The sequence below is a fragment of the Solea solea genome, chromosome 11 (assembly GCF_958295425.1).
Source record: "Solea solea chromosome 11, fSolSol10.1, whole genome shotgun sequence".
Taxonomy (NCBI): domain Eukaryota; kingdom Metazoa; phylum Chordata; class Actinopteri; order Pleuronectiformes; family Soleidae; genus Solea; species Solea solea.
Genome location: NC_081144.1, coordinates 14,421,948 through 14,444,894, shown reverse-complemented (window position 1 = coordinate 14,444,894; position 22,947 = coordinate 14,421,948). Strand labels below are relative to the sequence as shown.

The 22,947-nt window shown below is 38.7% G+C and overlaps 1 protein-coding gene across 5 annotated transcripts in view; it reads right to left on the bottom strand.

Annotated features, from left to right (window-relative positions):
• The window catches only part of casz1 (castor zinc finger 1), an 82,241-nt gene that overhangs the window by 28,314 nt on the left and 30,980 nt on the right, over positions 1-22,947 (bottom strand). For all 5 annotated transcript variants that reach the window (XM_058642195.1, XM_058642193.1, XM_058642196.1 and 2 more), the window contains exon 2: positions 2,685-3,245. In XM_058642195.1, coding sequence (XP_058498178.1) covers positions 2,685-3,245 — 561 coding nt within the window. The remainder of the gene's footprint in view (positions 1-2,684; positions 3,246-22,947) is intronic.

Sequence of the window (22,947 nt, the reverse complement as noted above, 5' to 3'; positions counted from 1 at the left end):
ATTTGGTTCTCTTTATTCCTTCATGTGATGTGCTGTCAATGAAAGGATTTTACTTTTCTAACAAAACCATGTCAATTCATTTTCTATCAGGGTGATATCATGTGACACCAAGCCAGGAAATATGGGTAATAAATGAGCAAATAAATATAATTTTTTCGTCTATTCTCATCGCTTTCTTTCCTGTTTCCTAACATGCCTGACATTTACTTCTGTGCTTTCTCTGCTGCCACTGCTGAAAAATCTACAAATAAGTGGTTCCTAATCTTAACACTTCAGGCAAGCAAAATCCAACACATGACACAGACCTGCCTTGTCTACATTTGAGGCAATTAGGCCACATTTTCCACAGATATGATAACAGATGGGAATTATATCTCCTTTAGGCTGACCAAACATGGCCATCGGCATGGCACAGCGTCTCTACTCACAGGACTGAGAGGCAGAGGTGTCACTGATGATAAAGGTGCATGCAAGTCGCTATATATGGACTAATCTAGAGTTTGAATACCCTCTAAGGGGCATCAGCTCTGAGCCGCACAAGCACAATGTAGAGTGTTTGGGTAAGAAATTTTTCAGTCAGGGAACAGTGGGATTTTTTAATATTGTACAAATTGAGTTTTTACAAAGCAATTTGTACCCCTCTTCTGAATTAGTTTAAATGTGTTGTGTTCAAATGGGACAGCTGTCTCCTAATAAATGGCATCCTGTGCTTCAGATTTCAAACTTCTTGGTGTTTGGTTAGTTAATTAACAGGCAGTAAACAGAGAGTGCTTTGAAATAGCTTGAAATGAGCAATAACCTTTTCCAGTGAACCCAGAATTGCAAATGGAAGTCATGGCCGGGCCTGTTTGATCCATCGCTATGAGCATCTCTGTCATTGCTTTCATTGTTTTTATTCATTGGCTTTTCCATTGACTGGCTTACGAGGGCTCTAATGCAACATCTAAATTATCTAGGAAAAGTATTCTGGGGTTTCGCACTGATAGGAAATCCGCACGATGCCTCAATGTGAGGAGTTAAATGTTTTGAAGGTCGCAGTTTCTCTCATTGATCTTGCAATGTTTGTTAATTACATTGTCACTGATGTTGTGAGAGATAATTAAGCCACTATGTTTATATGCATAATTATGTGCACTCCGCATCAGCCTTTGAAAGACAGTGGTGAGAGAGAGAGAGAGAGAGAGAGAGAAGAAAATGTTTTAATTGTGAGCAGAGTAGAAACATGGCAATATAGATGCCCTAGTTACAATCAACAAAGAGCAACTCTGGAAAAAAAAAACAAAAAAACACAGACACACTAAAGACAAGATTTGCAACTTATGCAGCGTGCTCTCCCCGCAGTCTTCAAACTCTCCAGCTTTGTTGTGAGATGTGAAGTAAAGGAGGCAGTGGAGAGGAAGGTGCAGGCCTGATACAGTAATATATATTTACAGACAGGCTTCTTTTTTTTTCACGGCCATGAAATAGACACAAAATGACTAATTAAAACCACAATCCTTTTTTTTTTTTTTTTTTTTTTTAAATGAAACCTGCTTCTTTTTTCTCAGAAGCCCCTGCCCTCAATTCTATGTGGCCAGAGCTGCTGCTGCTGTAAAACGAGAAGAAATGAAGACAAAAGGAACATGTGTGCATGACTCTGAGGTAGATACCTAAACCTAGATGAAAGCGCAAAAAAACTGATGTGAGCAAGCATGAAACAGAACTTGTTTTTGTACCACAACAACCGGTCTCGCCTGCAATTTGCTGTTTTTTTTCCCTCCCTGCTCGCCTGTGAAAAAAAAAGGGTTTATCTATTCATATAACCGAGCGATGTTTTTTTCTCCTTTTTTACAGCTCTGTTTTAACTTCTGCTACACAAAGGCCAATCTCTCATACAGTGTGTATGTGTCTAGTTTCAAGGGTCACAAAGTCTATAACTATAAAAGGCGCTTTCTTAAAAGATTGTTTTTGCTGTTTGTGCATATTCTCGCTACTTCAGATGATTGTTGGAAGTATCTTCCAGCTTTATCTGTTTGATAATCAGTGAATTATGCCAAGAGAACATCACGTCTCCAGTTAATATGAGTCATTTACGAGAGCAGATTATGAACTTTATTACATATAAGTTCATGTCTGCTCACAAATACATGGGGCCGTTGATTGTGAGGAAACTGTCATATACTTAAGCTTGGTTTGGGTATATGCTGAAATACGACTTCCTATTTTCTGCGTGTGTGACACTCATATGAAAACAAAGAAGAAGACAAAACAGCTCAAAGGCAGACACTAACTCTGTGTAACCGAGGACCTTGTAGCAGTGGTTAAGTTAAGTGAGCTTAGGGAAAAATCAAAGACTCAATATGTAATCCTGGGTGTAATGTGAAGCTTAGCCTGGCCCTGCCATGTGCTGTTGGCCCACAGCTGCTGGGAGAATACATAAATGTCCTTATGTTGGAAGCCTGCTCCATTTATACATTTCTTTGTACAGATTACCACACACTGACAAGTTACTGATTTCTTTTCTCTATCTTTAGGGTAATAATATCACTAGCTATTCATTCAGTTTAACTCTAGAGTGTGTCTTACGCTTTAGTGAGGGTGATAATGTCACCCACACTTAATCAAAGGCATTGCGTCTTAATACTACGGGCTGGGCTGTTTTAAAGGGCAAAGGTTGTGTTGGTTTAAGATGTTTACTGTTGTACCTGGGGAGGAGAAAGGTGCCTGGCGACTCTGGGCCTCACTTGGTGGTATGAAGGTCTCCTCTTTTGAAGGCCTCTCTTCGGCCTCTTTGTCGTCATGGTAACTGCCGTCCTGAGACCCCGCCCCAGGCTCGGCCTCCTCTGCATTGTCTTCGTCATCGCTGCAGCCTTTGGGCTGTACCATGTACACGCCCTCAGGAGGGCCATCTTCGTCATTGCTGACTTTGAGTTCATGCTCGTGTTCGTCATCGGGAGCTGGTGGCTCTTCGCCATACTCGCCGTTGACCCACTTCTCGATGGCCTCGCGTCTCTTCTGGTCCTCCTCTAGACTCTGGCTTAGATTCAGGCTCTCGGGGAAGTTGGTCTCATTGTCGTCGTAGTTGGAGCTGCCACGCTCACTGTTTTCTGCTACACTCTGGTCTCCCTCTGCATTCTGGGAGCTGCTGTCGAACACCACCTGGCGGCTCAGCTTGGCACAGATAGCATTAAGTTTTAGGCCACCTTTCCTTTTGGCGGCCATCTTGGGTTTTCCTGAGGTCGTTTCAGTGCATAAACTCCTTTCAGCTGTTGGAAACAGGAGAAACAAGAACATATACACAAGAATATTAGTCAAGTACAATCACGAGTGGAGCCTCCATTACAGTTTGCGGCTTTAACTCCAATATAATGTGATTAAAATGAGGGCCAGAAATGAAACTAATTCGAAACTACTTTTCCATGTCAGTATCTTGTATTGATTTAAAACATCAGAGTGGAAAAAAACAAAGTGACACAGAACAACAGTGACGGCAGCTATTAATAGCATCCAAAAGCACTTAACAATAACAGCACAAGACTAAAAGGACACGCCATGATACTCTACATATCTTTCTACGTCACGCCTCTTCGGTCAGTGCAGAGTTTTACACGGCGGTGGAAAAAAAAAAAAGATGAAAAAACACAGGCAGCTGAAACCACAGGCAGATAGGTATCAGACCCCCTACGGTACTACAAGCAGCAAATACACAGCTACATAATCCTTCACATGACAGCGCTATAGAGACACTGTGAAATGTTATCTTCACTTTCACCTCAAGAGGCTATGGTCTTGCCACTGAGCGGGGGGCTGCTCAGCATTAAAGCTGTCAGAATGTGGAGAGAAAGTGTTGAGCAATTTTGGCCTTTTTTTTTGACCGTCTTCTCATGGGCTACTCTTTACAATTAGACTCAATAACTGTTTCCGCAGGTTGCATCGTGTGTATGAGCCCTTTAGCCAAGAGAGCAACGCAGGTACTTCATACACAAAGTGGCCGTCTTTCCTGTGTTTTACATATTTTTACCGAACAAGACATACAACACAGGCTCGTCATTTTTTCCCACTGGGCCTCTCTGAACAATAGAGCATGATAGAGTGTGCTTCAGGGCAGGAATGGGTGGCATTATTTCAAACCCAAGTGGGGCTATCTTTATAACATGTCCTCTGATGAGACAGGAACAGCTGCCTGTGGCATTCCATATCCAGAGCTGCCTTTTTAGGGCAGAAACTGCACTCTGTTACCTTTCACTTGATTTCCTGAGCCACCAAAGTTCATGTTCCAACAGCATTTTCCAGACTCAAAATCAAGGCCATATCTTTATCAGGTTGTGGGAGGAGGTGACTGTGAGTAGCACAGTATTTACGATATCAAAAAAGTTGTTAACTTTTTTTTCTTTTCTTTTTTTGCTTTATCAGCGAAGGATCTGTGCAAACTGTTAAAGGCAGCAAAGATATTTATTCTTGTGTGAAGTCGTACTGAATCTGCACTGTGAGTAAGATCATGTACTATACTGAGCTACGGACACACCGCTTCAGCAGAGAAAAATGTGTGATATCGAAGGGAACAAAGTTCTATCTTAAAGATTCAATTCACTTTCTACAACAATGAGTACGAGCCTCTTCATTTTCCCTCAGCCATAAAGCCAAGCACAATCATGTGTGAGCCATTGCCAGCATTATGTAAATCATACTGGTGCAACATAAAATCCTGTTTTCATTAGTGCCTCCTGCTGGCGTTTATTTCTTCTCGATGATATTATTCCTCTTCCGCCGTTTTTTCCGCCGTGCAACTCCTCCCACAGTTTTGAGAAAACCCCCACACGTTATATCAAAACGTGCGGCTTGATTGGGAATGGTGTACTATGACTTTTCTAAGACTTTCGAGTAACCATGGTGACAAAAATCACGAAAACCAAGCCCACTTTGGATCATCACAGTGTCATATCACATATTTTAACGTAAAACGTGATTGTAACTTAAAACGGGTCACAAGACTTGGGACTTTTCTTACCACATGCTGTTTTCACTGTTTCTCAAATTTTGGACCACATACTATACTATGACTTTTTTGTCAACTTTTGGACGACATACTATACTATGACCTTTTTGTCAAATTTTGGACGACATACTATACTATGACTTTTTTGTCAAAATTCGGACGACATACTATACTATGACATTTTTGTCACATTTTCGACGACATACTATACTATGACTTTTTTGTCAAATTTTGGACGACTTACTATACTATGACTTTTAGTCACATTTTGGAAGACATACTAACCTAAGACTTTTTTGTCAAAATTTGGACGACATACTAACTTAAGACTTTTTTGTCAAAATTTGGACGACATACTATACTATGACCATTTTGTCACATTTGGGACGACATACTATACTATGACTTTTTGTCAAAATTTGGACGACATACTATACTATGACTTTTTTGTCAAATTTTGGACGACTTACTATACTATGACCTTTTTGTCAAATTTTGGACGACATACTATACTATGACTTTTTGTCAAAATTCGGACGACATACTATACTATGACTTTTTTGTCAAAATTCGGACGACATACTATACTATGACATTTTTGTCACATTTTCGACGACATACTATACTATGACTTTTTTGTCACATTTGGGACGACATACTATACTATGACCTTTTTGTCAAATTTTGGACGACATACTATACTATGACTTTTTTGTCCAAATTCGGACGACATACTATACTATGACATTTTTGTCACATTTTTGACGACATACTATACTATGACATTTTTGTCACATTTTCGACGACATACTATACTATGACTTTTTTGTCACATTTGGGACGACATACTATACTATGACTTTTGGTCAAAATTTGGACGACATACTATACTATGACTTTTTTGTCAAATTTTGGACGACTTACTAACCTAAGACTTTTAGTCACATTTTGGAAGACATACTAACCTAAGACTTTTTTGTCAAAATTTGGACGACATACTATACTATGACCTTTTTGTCAAAATTTGGACGACATACTATACTATGACTTTTTTGTCACATTTTCGACGACATACTATACTATGACTTTTAGTCACATTTTGGAAGACATACTAACCTAAGACTTTTTTGTCAAAATTTGGACGACATACTATACTATGACCTTTTTGTCAAAATTTGGACGACATGCTATACTATGACTTTTTTGTTGAAATTTGGACGACATACTATACTATGACTTTTTTGTCAAATTTTGGATGACATACTATACTATGACCTTTTTGTCAAAATTTGGACGACATACTCTACTATGACCTTTTTGTCAAAATTTGGACGACATGCTATACTATGACTTTTTTGTTGAAATTTGGACGACATACTATACTATGACCTTTTTGTCAAATTTTGGACGACATACTATACTATGACTTTTTTGTCAAATTTTGGACGACATACTATAATATGACTTTTAGTCACATTTTGGAAGACATACTAACCTAAGACTTTTTTGTCAAAATTTGGACGACATACTATACTATGACTTTTTTGTCACATTTTCGACGACATACTATACTATGACTTTTTTGTCACATTTGGGACGACATACTATACTATGACCTTTTTGTCAAAATTTGGACGACATGCTATACTATGACTTTTTTGTTGAAATTTGGACGACATACTATACTATGACCTTTTTGTCAAATTTTGGATGACATACTATACTATGACTTTTTTGTCAACTTTTGGACGACATACTATACTATGACCTTTTTGTCAAAATTTGGACGACATGCTATACTATGACTTTTTTGTTGAAATTTGGACGACATACTTTACTATGACCTTTTTGTCAAATTTTGGACGAAATACTATACTATGACTTTTTTGTCAAAATTCGGACGACATACTTTACTATGACTTTTTTGTCAAAATTCGGACGACATACTATTCTATGACATTTTTGTCAAAATTTGGACGGCATACTATACTATGACTTTTTTGTCACATTTGGGACAACATACTATACTATGACCTTTTTGTCAAATTTTGGACGACATACTATACTATGACTTTTTTGTCCAAATTCGGACGACATACTATACTATGACATTTTTGTCACATTTTTGACGACATACTATACTATGACTTTTTGTCAAATTTTGGACGACATACTATACTATGACTTTTTTGTCAAATTTTGGACGACTTACTATACTATGACTTTTAGTCACATTTTGGAAGACATACTAACCTAAGACTTTTTTGTCAAAATTTGGACGACATACTAACTTAAGACTTTTTTGTCAAAATTTGGACGACATACTATACTATGATGTTTTTGTCAAATTTTGGACGACATACTATACTATGACTTTTTGTCACATTTGGGACGACATACTATACTATGACTTTTTGTCAAAATTTGGACGACATACTATACTATGACTTTTTTGTCAAATTTTGGACGACTTACTATACTATGACCTTTTTGTCAAATTTTGGACGACATACTATACTATGACTTTTTGTCAAAATTCGGACGACATACTATACTATGACTTTTTTGTCAAAATTCGGACGACATACTATACTATGACATTTTTGTCACATTTTCGACGACATACTATACTATGACTTTTTTGTCACATTTGGGACGACATACTATACTATGACCTTTTTGTCAAATTTTGGACGACATACTATACTATGACTTTTTTGTCCAAATTCGGACGACATACTATACTATGACATTTTTGTCACATTTTTGACGACATACTATACTATGACATTTTTGTCACATTTTCGACGACATACTATACTATGACTTTTTTGTCACATTTGGGACGACATACTATACTATGACTTTTGGTCAAAATTTGGACGACATACTATACTATGACTTTTTTGTCAAATTTTGGACGACTTACTATACTATGACTTTTAGTCACATTTTGGAAGACATACTAACCTAAGACTTTTTTGTCAAAATTTGGACGACATACTATACTATGACCTTTTTGTCAAAATTTGGACGACATACTATACTATGACTTTTTTGTCACATTTTCGACGACATACTATACTATGACTTTTAGTCACATTTTGGAAGACATACTAACCTAAGACTTTTTTGTCAAAATTTGGACGACATACTATACTATGACCTTTTTGTCAAAATTTGGACGACATGCTATACTATGACTTTTTTGTTGAAATTTGGACGACATACTATACTATGACTTTTTTGTCAAATTTTGGATGACATACTATACTATGACCTTTTTGTCAAAATTTGGACGACATACTCTACTATGACCTTTTTGTCAAAATTTGGACGACATGCTATACTATGACTTTTTTGTTGAAATTTGGACGACATACTATACTATGACCTTTTTGTCAAATTTTGGACGACATACTATACTATGACTTTTTTGTCAAATTTTGGACGACATACTATAATATGACTTTTAGTCACATTTTGGAAGACATACTAACCTAAGACTTTTTTGTCAAAATTTGGACGACATACTATACTATGACTTTTTTGTCACATTTTCGACGACATACTATACTATGACTTTTTTGTCACATTTGGGACGACATACTATACTATGACCTTTTTGTCAAAATTTGGACGACATGCTATACTATGACTTTTTTGTTGAAATTTGGACGACATACTATACTATGACCTTTTTGTCAAATTTTGGATGACATACTATACTATGACTTTTTTGTCAACTTTTGGACGACATACTATACTATGACCTTTTTGTCAAAATTTGGACGACATGCTATACTATGACTTTTTTGTTGAAATTTGGACGACATACTTTACTATGACCTTTTTGTCAAATTTTGGACGAAATACTATACTATGACTTTTTTGTCAAAATTCGGACGACATACTTTACTATGACTTTTTTGTCAAAATTCGGACGACATACTATTCTATGACATTTTTGTCAAAATTTGGACGGCATACTATACTATGACTTTTTTGTCACATTTGGGACAACATACTATACTATGACCTTTTTGTCAAAATTTGGACGACATGCTATACTATGACTTTTTTGTTGAAATTTGGACGACATACTATACTATGACCTTTTTGTCAAATTTTGGATGACATACTATACTATGACTTTTTTGTCAACTTTTGGACGACATACTATACTATGACCTTTTTGTCAAAATTTGGACGACATGCTATACTATGACTTTTTTGTTGAAATTTGGACGACATACTTTACTATGACCTTTTTGTCAAATTTTGGACGAAATACTATACTATGACTTTTTTGTCAAAATTCGGACGACATACTTTACTATGACTTTTTTGTCAAAATTCGGACGACATACTATTCTATGACATTTTTGTCAAAATTTGGACGGCATACTATACTATGACTTTTTTGTCACATTTGGGACAACATACTATACTATGACCTTTTTGTCAAATTTTGGACGACATACTATACTATGACTTTTTTGTCCAAATTCGGACGACATACTATACTATGACATTTTTGTCACATTTTTGACGACATACTATACTATGACTTTTTGTCAAATTTTGGACGACATACTATACTATGACTTTTTTGTCAAATTTTGGACGACTTACTATACTATGACTTTTAGTCACATTTTGGAAGACATACTAACCTAAGACTTTTTTGTCAAAATTTGGACGACATACTAACTTAAGACTTTTTTGTCAAAATTTGGACGACATACTATACTATGATGTTTTTGTCAAATTTTGGACGACATACTATACTATGACTTTTTGTCAAAATTTGGACGACATACTATACTATGACTTTTTTGTCAAATTTTGGACGACTTACTATACTATGACTTTTAGTCACATTTTGGAAGACATACTAACCTAAGACTTTTTTGTCAAAATTTGGACGACATACTAACTTAAGACTTTTTTGTCAAAATTTGGACGACATACTATACTATGACTTTTTTGTCAAATTATGGACGACATACTATACTATGATGTTTTTGTCAAATTTTGGACGACATACCAAAGTATGACTTTTTTGTCAAAATTTGGACCACATACTATAGTATGACCTTTTTGTCAAATTTTGGACGACATAGTATACTATGACTTTTTTGTCACATTTTCGACGACATACTATACTATGACTTTTAGTCACATTTTGGACGACATACTAACCTAAGACTTTTTTGTCAAAATTTGGACGACATACTATACTATGACTTTTTTGTCAAATTTTGGACGACATACTATACTATGACTTCTTTGACAAAATTTGGAAGACAGACTATACTATGACTTTTTTGTCACATTTTGGACGACATACTACACTATGACTTTTTTGTCAAATTTTGGACGACAAACTATACTATGACTTTTTTGTCAAAATTTGGACGACATACTATACTCTGACTTTTTTGTCAAATTATGGACGACATACTATACTATGATGTTTTTGTCAAATTTTGGACGACATACTGAAGTATGACTTTTTTGTCAAAATTCGGACGACATACTATACTATGACGTTTCTGTCAAAATTTGGAAGACATACTAAAGTATGACTTTTTTGGTTAATTTTGGACGACATACTATGACTTTTTTTTAAAAATTTGGACGACATACGACGTTCTTGTCAAAATTCGGACAACATACTATATTATGACTGTTTTGATCACATTTGTTTCATCTAAGACTCCACTAGCACAGATGGGTCTTGAACCCTCAATCCCTGTCTTCGGAGGCCATCGCTTACCCACTAAACCACTATGGCTTGTTGCTGTTCAGTTGACTTTTTGAATAACGTACTATACTATGACCTTTTTGTCAAAATTTGAACGACATACTATACTATGACATTTTTGTCACATTTTGGACGACATACTATACTATGACGATTTTGTCAAAATTTGGGACGACATACTATACTATGACATTTTTGTCACATTTTGGACGACATACTAAAGTATGACTTTTTTGTCAAAATTCGGACGACATACTATACTATGACATTTTTGTCACATTTTGGACGACATACTATACTATGACTTTTTTGTCAAATTTTGGAAGACATACTAAAGTATGACTTTTTTGGTTAATTTTGGACGACATACTATGACTTTTTTGTAAAAATTTGGACGACATACGACGTTCTTGTCAAAATTCCGACAACATACTATATTATGACTGTTTTGATCACATTTGTTTCATCTAAGACTCCACTAGCACAGATGGGTCTTGAACCCTCAATCCCTGTCTTCGGAGGCCATCGCTTACCCACTAAACCACTATGGCTTGTTGCTGTTCAGTTGACTTTTTGAATAACGTACTATACTATGACCTTTTTGTCAAAATTTGAACGACATACTATACTATGACATTTTTGTCACATTTTGGACAACATACTATATACTATGACGATTTTGTCAAAATTTGAACGACATACTATACTATGACATTTTTGTCACATTTTGGACGACATACTATACTATGACGATTTTGTCAAAATTTGGGACGACATACTATACTATGACATTTTTGTCACATTTTGGACGACATACTAAAGTATGACTTTTTTGTCAAAATTCGGACGACATACTATACTATGACATTTTTGTCACATTTTGGACGACATACTATACTATGACTTTTTTGTCAAATTTTGGAAGACATACTAAAGTATGACTTTTTTGGTTAATTTTGGACGACATACTATGACTTTTTTGTAAAAATTTGGACGACATACGACGTTCTTGTCAAAATTCGGACAACATACTATATTATGACTGTTTTGATCACATTTGTTTCATCTAAGACTCCACTAGCACAGATGGGTCTTGAACCCTCAATCCCTGTCTTCGGAGGCCATCGCTTACCCACTAAACCACTATGGCTTGTTGCTGTTCAGTTGACTTTTTGAATAACGTACTATACTATGACCTTTTTGTCAAAATTTGAAGGACATACTATACTATGACATTTTTGTCACATTTTGGACAACATACTATATACTATGACGATTTTGTCAAAATTTGGGACGACATACTATACTATGACATTTTTGTCACATTTTGGACGACATACTAAAGTATGACTTTTTTGTCAAAATTCGGACGACATACTATACTATGACATTTTTGTCACATTTTGGACGACATACTATACTATGACTTTTTTGTCAAATTTTGGACGACATACTATACTATGACGATTTTGTAAAAATCTGAACGACATACTATGACATTTTTGTCACATTTTGGATGACATACTATGACTTTTTTCATCACATTTGTTTCATCTAAGACTCCACTAGCACAGACAGGTCTTGAACACTCAATCCATGTCTTCAGAGACCATCACTTACCCACTAAACCACTATGGCTTGTTGCTGTTTAGGTGACTTTTTGAATAACTTACTATACTATGACGTTTTTGTAGAAATTTGGACACATACTATGACGTTTTTTGACGACATACACTTAAGACTCCACTGGCACAGATGAGTCTTGAACCCTCAATCCCTGTCTTCGGAGGCCAGCGCTTACCCACTAAACCACTACGGCTTGTTGCTGTTTCGATGACCTTTGGAATAACGTGCTATACTATGACTTTTTTGTCACAATTTGGACAACATACTATACTATGATGTTTTTGTCAAAATTTGGACGACATACTATACTATGACTTTTTGACAACTTTTGGACGACATACTATACTATGATGTTTTTGTCAAAATTTGGACGACATACTATACTATGACTTTTTGAGAACTTTTGGACGACATACTATACTATGACTTTTTTGTCACATTCTGGACGACATACTAAAGTATGACTTTTTTGTCAAAATTCGGACAACATACTATACTATGACATTTTTGTCACATTTTGGACAACATACTATACTATGACTTTTTTGTAAAAATTTGGATGACATACGAAGTTTTTGTCAAAGTTTGGACGACATACTATGACTTTTTTCATCACATTTGTTTCATCTAAGACTCCACTAGCACAGACGGGTCTTGAACACTCAATCCATGTCTTCAGAGACCATCACTTACCCACTAAACCACTATGGCTTGTTGCTGTTCGAATAACTTACTATACTATGACATTTTTGTCACAATTTGGACAACAAACTATACTATGATGTTTTTGTCAAAATTTGGACGACATACTATACTATGACTTTTTGACAAATTTTGGACGACAAATTATACTATGACTTTTTGACAAATTTTGGACGACAAATTATACTATGACTTTTTTGTCAAAATTTGGACGACATACTTTACTATGACTCTTTAGTAACATTTTGGACGACATACTTTACTATGACTTTTTTTGTCAAAATTCGGACGACATACTATACTATGACATTTTTGTCACATTTTGGACGACATACTATACTATGACATTTTTGTCACATTTTGGACGACATACTATACTATGACATTTTTGTCACATTTTGGACGACATACTATACTATGACATTTTTGTCACATTTTGGACGACATACTATACTATGACATTTTTGTCAAAATTTGGACGACATACTATACTATGACTCTTTTGTCAAAATTTGGACAACATTATACTACGACTTTTTTGTCAAATTTTGGACGACATACTATACTATGACATTTTTGTCACATTTTGGACGACATACTAAACTATGATATTTTTGTCAAATTTTGGACGACATACTAAATTATGACATTTTTGTTAAATTTTGGACGACATACTAAACTATGACATTTTACTGTAAGACCTGAGTGCCATGGAATTTTCTAGTTCTCTTTTGCAAAGCTGTGGAATCATTAGAGGATATACAATTTGAAGGAGTTTACAGATCACCTCAATGCTAGACAATGCACCCCCCCCCCCCCATCCTGCATCCCCACACATGCTTTCTCAGTTACTTCATTTACATTGCGGACTTCCTCTCTGAAACAATGACTCCAGGACTTATGTAGTTTTGAGAGGGCCATATATCAGCAGCACATTACTGTACAATTTAGTATTAGACAATTGCAGGCAGGGGTGAAAGGGTCACCTTTTAGAAGACAGCAATTTTGAAAAAAAGAATCAGCTGGAAAAACTATTAGGAAGTTGGAGCCATAAATTTTCGGGATTTTTTTGTGTTGCACTGGCGGTATTTTGTTTCTGTTTACTGTGTTCACTATTTCATGCTTTAACTACTGATTTCCTCTCCTTTGCAATCTCAAGCCCCTTGTAGGAAATGACCCCTACACAGTTGTTTCTTTCCATTAGTGCCTATTTATGTATAAATTTCTGTTAACAATAGGGAGCGTGAGTAGAGGACTGAGTGCTACTGTTCTGACCTCAAGCTGAATTAATAGAACATCGTGAGCACATATTTAGTGTTTTCTTTTTAAAGGTTAGACGTACTTTAAAACAAATTTAATATTATGAGTTTCCCCCGAGGAGGAAAACATGCTATGGCTCAATGGTTTATGGAAGCTGTCTAAAGTATTATTTATGCTATGGTTTCTGTCCTCGGCAGCTTTTTGCCACTGCTTTCAATAGGGATTGCTATGGTAACACTAAGCTGTTTACCTCAAATCGTTTGTGTGCATGATAGCGTACAATGAGATAAAATCTGTGGGGACCTACATGAAAGAACAACTTTTCCCTCTGGGACCAACTCCCCCACCTCTCAGAGAGTCCACTAAGCATTCTGCCTTATTAATGAATATCAGAAAGAAAAACAACACTGTCACATGCACTGGACTTTATTTACACTTCAGTTTTAGCCTGGTGTGCTAATTGTCAAGGAGGAGACACCTCAGTAAGCAGTGGGGGTAGGGAAAAAACAGGCAGGTTTGAATTTGAACACAACAGCTGAAACTAATTTTTCCAAGTGCTTATGTTAACTGTGACACTATTTTTATTGGAAATTGTGCAGGGCCAAGGAGCAGCGTGCGCTGTCTGTATAAGGCCAAAACCTGAGGAAAAAGTCAAGAAACTATTTTGAATACATGTGGACCAGGAAAAATTCTTTTTCATCTTCAGTCAGAAATAAGTGCATCATTGCTGCCTTTTGGGCCCTGTTTCTTGTCAGCAGCGCTGGATGTTTGAGTCTTGCCTCACACACTGACAAACATACTCTACCCAGAGCTCTAAACCCCACAGGTCTTGTTGGTTTTTGATGCAGACTCTCTGTTTGTGTGCCAGAATGATATCATGCCCAATCAAGTGGTGTTTCAAATCCTAATAACGCTGTTGGAAGTGCATTATTTGTGTGAACGTGCGCAGACTATAATCAAGGCAGCTACGGTTAAGGACTGTGGGCGTTGACAACAGTTGCGCCCGGCAGGACCACGGCTTTACCTCTTTCTGACATACAAGACGAGGCAGATTACGTGCAAACCGATTGTGTGTTCCTCATATGGAGGACGTAAAATCACACATACTACATATAGAGAATTAAATAACCTGACTTTATTGTTCATTCAAGGTGCAGTGCTGCACCATAAACACCCCTACCCCCAGCAGAGTAGTCAGTTTTGTGTGGTGCGAGCACACAGGAGGGTCCCTCCATAAGAGAGGTAGATATTACTTGTTTAAACTGGAGCTTATCTCTTCACCTAATCAAACATAGGAACAGGGTTTGTTGTAGATTCCTGCTGAGTTTCAACATGACTGACACAGGGACAACCCCCCCTGCAATATCAGAACTTAATTAATACAAACAGGGTCTGGGAGATGTCTGCTCAGCTCAGGATTATTTTACAATATGCAGAGCTAGAGTTTCTCTAGCTCTTTAAAAAAAGCGTAGTTATAACTTTATGAACCTTTGGCAGATTAATCGACAAGGCTGCAGCTCCCTGTGTATAGCTCAGTGAACCTTTTGTGTCTGTGGCTCCCAAGGGAGATGTTTGTGTGTGTGTGTGTGTGTTTGAGAGAGAAAGAGCGAGAGAGAGAGAGAGAGAGAGAGAGAAAGTGCACATGCATGTTTCAGGGAAATCATTGAGCCACACAGGCAAACATGCACAGCCACACTTCAAAATTACCATGTTTTTATTTTTGTAAATTTGTAAATGTTTTCCTCTTCTTTCTCTGTCCCTCTCTGTCTGTCTGTCTCTCTCTCTCTCTCCGCCATGGTAGAGAGGTTGCGGCAGCCGCAAGGAAGTCAAGCGGAAAGCCACTGATGGACAACTACGCCACGACACCCAGACCCCAGCATCTGGCCCCTCTCTCATTTTTATTACACAAGAATAACAATAAGCAGGTCGCCGACCCCGCCGTGAGATTTTGCCACAGTTTCCTAACAGTCGGTGCAGCTGATGCTGAGAAATTTCCATTTTTCCGCATGCATATTTAATTGAGTTTTGTCCCAGTGGTGCGGAAATGATTTGTTTTTTGCTCTCTGTTCACTTGACTCCTCTTCGGAGTCGCTAACCCTGATTAAGACGTTCCCGTTAATTTCCCAGCGCACACCTTTTTTTTGTGCATTAATGGTTCTGATCGTCTAATTAAAACTTCTCAGCTCGGCTGCTGATCACCGCTCGTTGTGCCTCTGACCTGAAGTTTTAATTGCCGCATCAGACGCGATAATAATAATTTTGAGGTTCTGATGATTAAAAACAATGCCATTGCCAACTAGTTGATAGATGTGGGTTTGGGGGGTGGGCACATCTGAGGACAAGTTTGTGTCGAGAAGGAGTTGAGAAAAAGGAGCTGTAAAGGGGGTAACATTACCAAGGAGCAACAAGGATGGGGGGGGGGGGGGGGTAGGAGTGGTAGAGCATATGGAAATCTCCCAGCCCTCCTGTCCCTCAGAGTCTTCCTGACAAGACAGTTTTGGCTGGGGCTGGGACTTAGCTTTCCCCACCTCAAATCTAAATCTGCCACTGACTGATCCACTTTGGAGCTCTACTCACTTGGCAGGTTTGCCAGGTTGGGGACAAGAAGGAAGAAAAAAAAAAAAAAAAAAGAATAGAGAGAACACAAGAGAAAGAATGATAAAGGCACATAAAAGATGACGACAGTTCAATACTCTCTGCTTATTTTCATAAAAAGATAATAACACTGTAGGTGCAGTACAAAAGGCACATTGTTCATTAAATGACTCATTGGAAAAAAGGAACCTACAGTGACTGTTGTCCCCGTCATAAAAGATAATGAGATATATATGATACTCGGATTACTGTCAAAACAGGAGAAGTCAGTAGCTTGTGATCTTCCTTTCAACAGTATGCTTTCACTCTGTACTTTACAGATCACTGTATCAAATGTAAAGATGATAGGAAATGATTCAGGCACCAAGAGAGAGGAAACTGCCACCAGCACAGATCTGTCACATTTAGTTCTTTTTTAACCGCTGGATATCTAATGGAATCTTTCAGGTTCCACTTCCGGATCAATTTATTTTTTTTGCTGCAAAGCACGCCGTGCACGAATATACAGTCCACAGAAACATGGACATACAGTCAGGAGGTGGCTGTCTTCTCTCTCTCCCTCTTCCCCCAACCTTCCCCCGTCTGTCTCTCTCTCTCTCTCTCACACACACAAATCTATTTTATTATTAATCAGTTGGTTGCACATCTGCCTGCTTGTTGTTTTTTTCTATCAATAAAGCACTTATTGCTTTTAGTCTAGAATATGACCTTGCACATTGTGTGCTGTCTTTCTGGGGTGCCGACCTTGAAGGACCCGTTTGGACTATTGCACTTCAGCTTCATCCGCGGGCTGTTATCAAACACGAGCCCTAAGCCAAGTGCCACGCTCCCCTCACGCTGCTGCAAAACACAAACAAGACGCTGCAGGACAAAGGCTGACACTCACGGCCTCAGAGACACACACACACACACACACACTGACGGCACAGGACAATGGCTGAAGAAAACAATGTATATTTCAAGTGCAGACGGAAGAGGAAAGACGTTGAACTTGAGGGCAGTCGGACAGGAAAGTTAAAAATCTAAGGACAAATACGCCCTTTGCCTTCATCACAAACAGGGTAATTATGGTATTTTCCACAGCAGAGGACAAGCAACACAATCTGACATGAGTGACAAGAACCAATCTGACAGCCACGTACCAAAACAGCCAAATTTGATTCAGTTTGCTGCTTAGGGTAATCCGTGGGACACACAGCGAACTTGTTAAAAATGTACATGAAATCTGGACTCACAGCTGGCACCAGATGAAGACTTAAGTGTTTGTGTCATGGGGATGTGAGACAAACAAAAAACTGCACGACCAGGGACTGAGACAAGGGAAATATTTTAACTTTGTCTAGAGGGTAAAGTGCAATAGAATAAGCCAACTGCCATGGTTAAATGAGCAGTCGACCCCTGTGTCCCTCCCTCAGAGTTGGAGTTCTGCGTGGTGGCAGCAGTATAGTAGAGAAGGGGGCTCAGCGCTGCACCTCTAAAGGGCCCTTGAGCTAATATCTGTGCAGATTAACTGCTTCAGTTGTATTTTGGTCACTGGGATTTCTCTTTGCATGTGTGGCTTCTTGAGAGGGAGAAGGAAAGACATGTGTGTGTGTGAGCGTGTGCGCCTACGAATAACTGGCTACACACTTTTCTTTTCTTTTGAACGGCCCGAGGTCAGGAGCCCCCAGCTTGGTCTGTGTCACTCCATGTCATTATCCCTGGGGCAGTACTGTATTTAGTCAACCAAAATCTGTAGTTGCACTGCTGAGTAAGTCGTCTTCATCCTCTTACCATCGCTTCCCCCCTCTATCTTTTCACAGGACACAAACACACATAAACACACGGTGTCAATCCTCCGGGGTAAACTCAGCACACACCGCTCCATTAGTTATCAATTAAGTCTGGAAATCTCCACCTGGCTTACACACACACACAGACAAAGCAGGCTCACGTACAGTGCAGAGCACCCCTCTAAAGAGGAAGTTGAGGAGTGCGTGTCTTATTTGACTACGGGTGTGGGTGATGGAGTGTGTTTGTGTGTCCATGCGGGTGGCACTTTTGTCCATGAGGTTAACCTTGATATGAGGCCCTGTCAGGCCAGATAATGTCAATCAATGACAAGCCCTCACAGATAACCCCTAATGCGAAGCCTAAAAAGCAAAGCTGTTTAGATCTTTAGACATGCCCCCTTTCACCAGCATATGAATTGCATTACAAGGAAATGAGCTGTGGCATTTCTTTAATAAGACTCCTAAGACATTTTGACAGCATATAAGGCCCTCTGCCGTTGAAAAAATTAAATAAAGCTCCCGCTGACAAAGCCTCCTACACGAGGCAGTGTCCTGATGGGCAGATCTGAGTACCTGTTAAGTGGAGGAGAGAAAAGGCATGTAGGAAGCGGGGAAAGAAAAAAAGACGGGAGACCTTTCTTTTCATTTTTCTCAAGCTCCTGGGGACTTCTTAATTGATTTCCAAGGTTATGTTACAAATTTGTTTTTAGATATGGGGCCTTGTGAGTGTTAGTCGATGTTTTTTTTTGTTTTTTCTCCCTTACAGCGAGTTCCCTAAATTCTGCCTACCCCCGCCACCTTTGCTCTGTTTCTCCTTTCTCTCTCTCTTTGAAAAAAAGGATGTGACATTAACCCAAAAAAGCGTTATTATCAGACAGGATGCTTGTGCTGACAACATCGATCCCTGGCTACCATTAAAACATTTGCTCTGCCTGACAGACTTTTCCTCTTTTGGACTTTACATGCGCTAGAGTGAATCACAGGTGCCCGTTAAAATGTCACCCATGGTCAAGTTATCTACCTGTTCAAAAATAAAAAATAAAATTATTTGATCATTTCAGGGTTGACGTATTCTTATAAATCAAAATTAAAACTCGATCAAAATACATTCTTTGTGGGTCTGAGAGAGGAAGCCATGACAATAAGTCTTCCTGCATGTGGGATTGCCATTTTTAGACCCTGTGGCTATGAATCCCCTGTCAAAAGTGAGTTAGTTGGTTAGTTTATTTTATTTTTTTATTTATCAGATAAGGATAGAAGTTAGGATTTTGATTATATATGACATTGTAAAGAATATGTTTGCAAATATGTTGCTGCGGAAATGTGAGTCTGTGCACAATCAACTGTAAGCACACGTGTTAAGTGGTTGAAACCAATATTGGTGTGAGTGTTGGTGTACTTGTGTGTTGCACACCTACTTGCAGGGTTGTCGACAGCAAGGCATTGTGCTCTGTGTGCTCCTGCTGCTCCTCTCTGTCTAGTGGCTGCAGGTCACATCATTTGCTCTGAGACACACACTGTCAAATGAGTGCACTGCACACACTCAGGAAAACCTGATCCACAGAGAGGATAAACACACCAGTGTGTCAGTGACAGAACTAAAACAGTGCGCTTTAGTGGAAAAAAAAAAGTTGCAGTGTTTAGTTGGGGCGGAACTTAACGTGGCAGTTTCCACCTAAAACGGGAACATTCTTGTTTCTGGGAGTTCAGTAGACAGAGGAATGTGCTGTGACTGAATCTGAAGGTGTGATAAAACAACACACACAACAGGGGGGGGGGGACGACGATGAAACACGCATAGCTGCTTTACAGGAAAAAAAAAAAAAAGAATGCCATCTATTTTTGGTCTCATACAAAAGGAAGTGCTGCAAAGTTCACACAAACAAATAAATTTGTTTTTGATAAAACCACAGCAACTACTTTTGCATTCTACACCAAACCCACTTTTGTTTCCTGCACCTTTATCTTCATGACTTGCCACATTTGTGAGAAGCCACTCACTAAATTGTTAAGCACAAACAGCGGAAGGTTTTCAAACGCCGCAATGTTGACGGCTTAAAATGTAATCTTATTTTAAAAGTGACACGTTAAAGGAAAGCCTTAGATGTGAACATGGAGTGCTCACCTATTTGCGTTATATATCCAGCTGCTCATTTTACATTTCTGCGACATTAATATTCCTCTTATTATTATTTTAAAGTGAAAACGGATACTCTGTTGAAGTGCAAATCTGATGAATTACGGGAGCAGATTGCTGCTATTAATTATTAAAATCTATTTTATAAATATTCAGGTCTGTCATGCATCTAATAATGAACGCTTTAGAGGAGGTTACTTCCCGTGCGCATTCTAATGTGTCAGAAATATCACTTTTAATCACGCTCGTGTCAGCGAGTGCTGGGTTTGAACCTGCCGAAAAACTTACTAAATCAAGGAAACTCAACCAGGCTACGACTGTGATCATCGCAGCTCATCCGTTCCTGCTGTTTCGCATCATCCAACTTCTTCTCCTACCTCGTCTAAAGAGACGGTGAACACCTCTTAGCTTCCCGCTACATTCTTGCTGTGGTAATTTGAATGGAGAATAATGCATCGGCAGCACTCTACCTTCTGGACACACCTAGTCCCAGCGCTACCGCTGCCATATGCTGTGTTGATACATATTCATAACACTTTCTCGTGTGTTGAGTGTCAGTGTGCAGCAAGGTTTAAATGAGTGTCTCACAACTTCAAATGGTAAGGGGGGGGGCGGTTGAGGAGGACAGGGGCACAAAGAAAGTTGGACTGTTCTTCCCCTTTTTTTCCGACTCCCTCTTCGGCAAAGTTTGGGCGCTAAAATTTGCTTCTGCGTGGACGACAACGAGGAAAATGCTGTGGATCTTCAGGACTATGTTCAACAAGCTGTGAGAGGCGGCGAAATAAAGTGTGCTGTCAGGTGGTCACACTTGCGTGGCAAGAGTCAGTGGCACTGTACCACCACCGCATACACTGCAGCAGTATATAGCCTACGTACAGTATGCTGCAAAGAGCATACACACAACCAGGCACACACACACACACACACACACTGTGGAGCACTCCAAGATTAACACTGTCAGAGCTACATTGATACCCCATCATTATCTGCACACGGGGCCTCCTTTGTTCACTTGGTTGCCTCACTGTCCTCTCCACTGCTCCTCTATAGAAGTACTAATTACTAAAGCTAACATTTCTTGCTCTCAGTGCCTCCAACTACCTTCAACTTCCCCATTATTCCTTTCTCTTCCAGTGCTCCCGAATGCTTTGACAGTCTTTTGCCAACTGCTGACACATCTGAAGGTGTCACACGTGACATTTATGAATGCCACAGGAAGCACCGATGTGTTTTTAAGAGGTGCTGTACTCACTGTTTATTTGGTGCCTGGCTGATGAGCAATAAATGCACTTTGTGGTTCGTCAGATTCAAATCGGTCCTGACTGTGGTAAAACAACAGCGACATGTTTGATGCACCAGTGCAGTATCTGTTGTACTCTACATTGTTGGTTTAACAGGCTGGGATCAGAAAAATGCTCCCTGTTGGATGGCATTTTTCATTAGCAATAATACTCTTTCTCTTAGGCTTTCTTCTTTGTCTTACATTGGAACTATGCCTTTATCAAAGGTGATAGCTTGCTCGGGCGCATTTTCTCAAACGTCTTCTTCAGCGAGCCATTTCCCAAGCTGCTCTTGGGTAAACGTCACTCATAAAAACTGGGGAAGATTTGATGGTGAGATCAAAAAGAAAGAAAGGACGGCAAGGAGTGCAGGGAGATGGGGGGGGTGGGTGATACCCTCCTCCCACATCCAACACCAGCAAATGCTGAGGGTAATTCCTCCAAGCAGGGCCTGTGTTTTCAGACGCAAATACAACAAAACGCCGGGTGCTGCCATGAGACATCAAAATGGGCGATTTTGACTTCAGAGGGTCTTCAGATGCTTGAGGAGTTGTCAGTGTTGGGCCAGTGGGACTGAACAGAGAGAACAGAAGGTACCAGCAGGCTGTTAATAACCAATACGGGAACCAAGCCAGAAAGACCGTCTCCTCCCAAAATGCCAGTCGGCACCAGATCAGTAAAGGTTTCCACCATAGTGTAATTTCCCACCTGAGCACTTTCATCTGCTAAAAGTGAAATGGTTTGAAAGTTTATCAGCTGCTGTATGTCTGCTATTTATTGTACCATTGGGATAACGCGCTAAATTCCACAGGTAGGAGCCATAAAGGCAA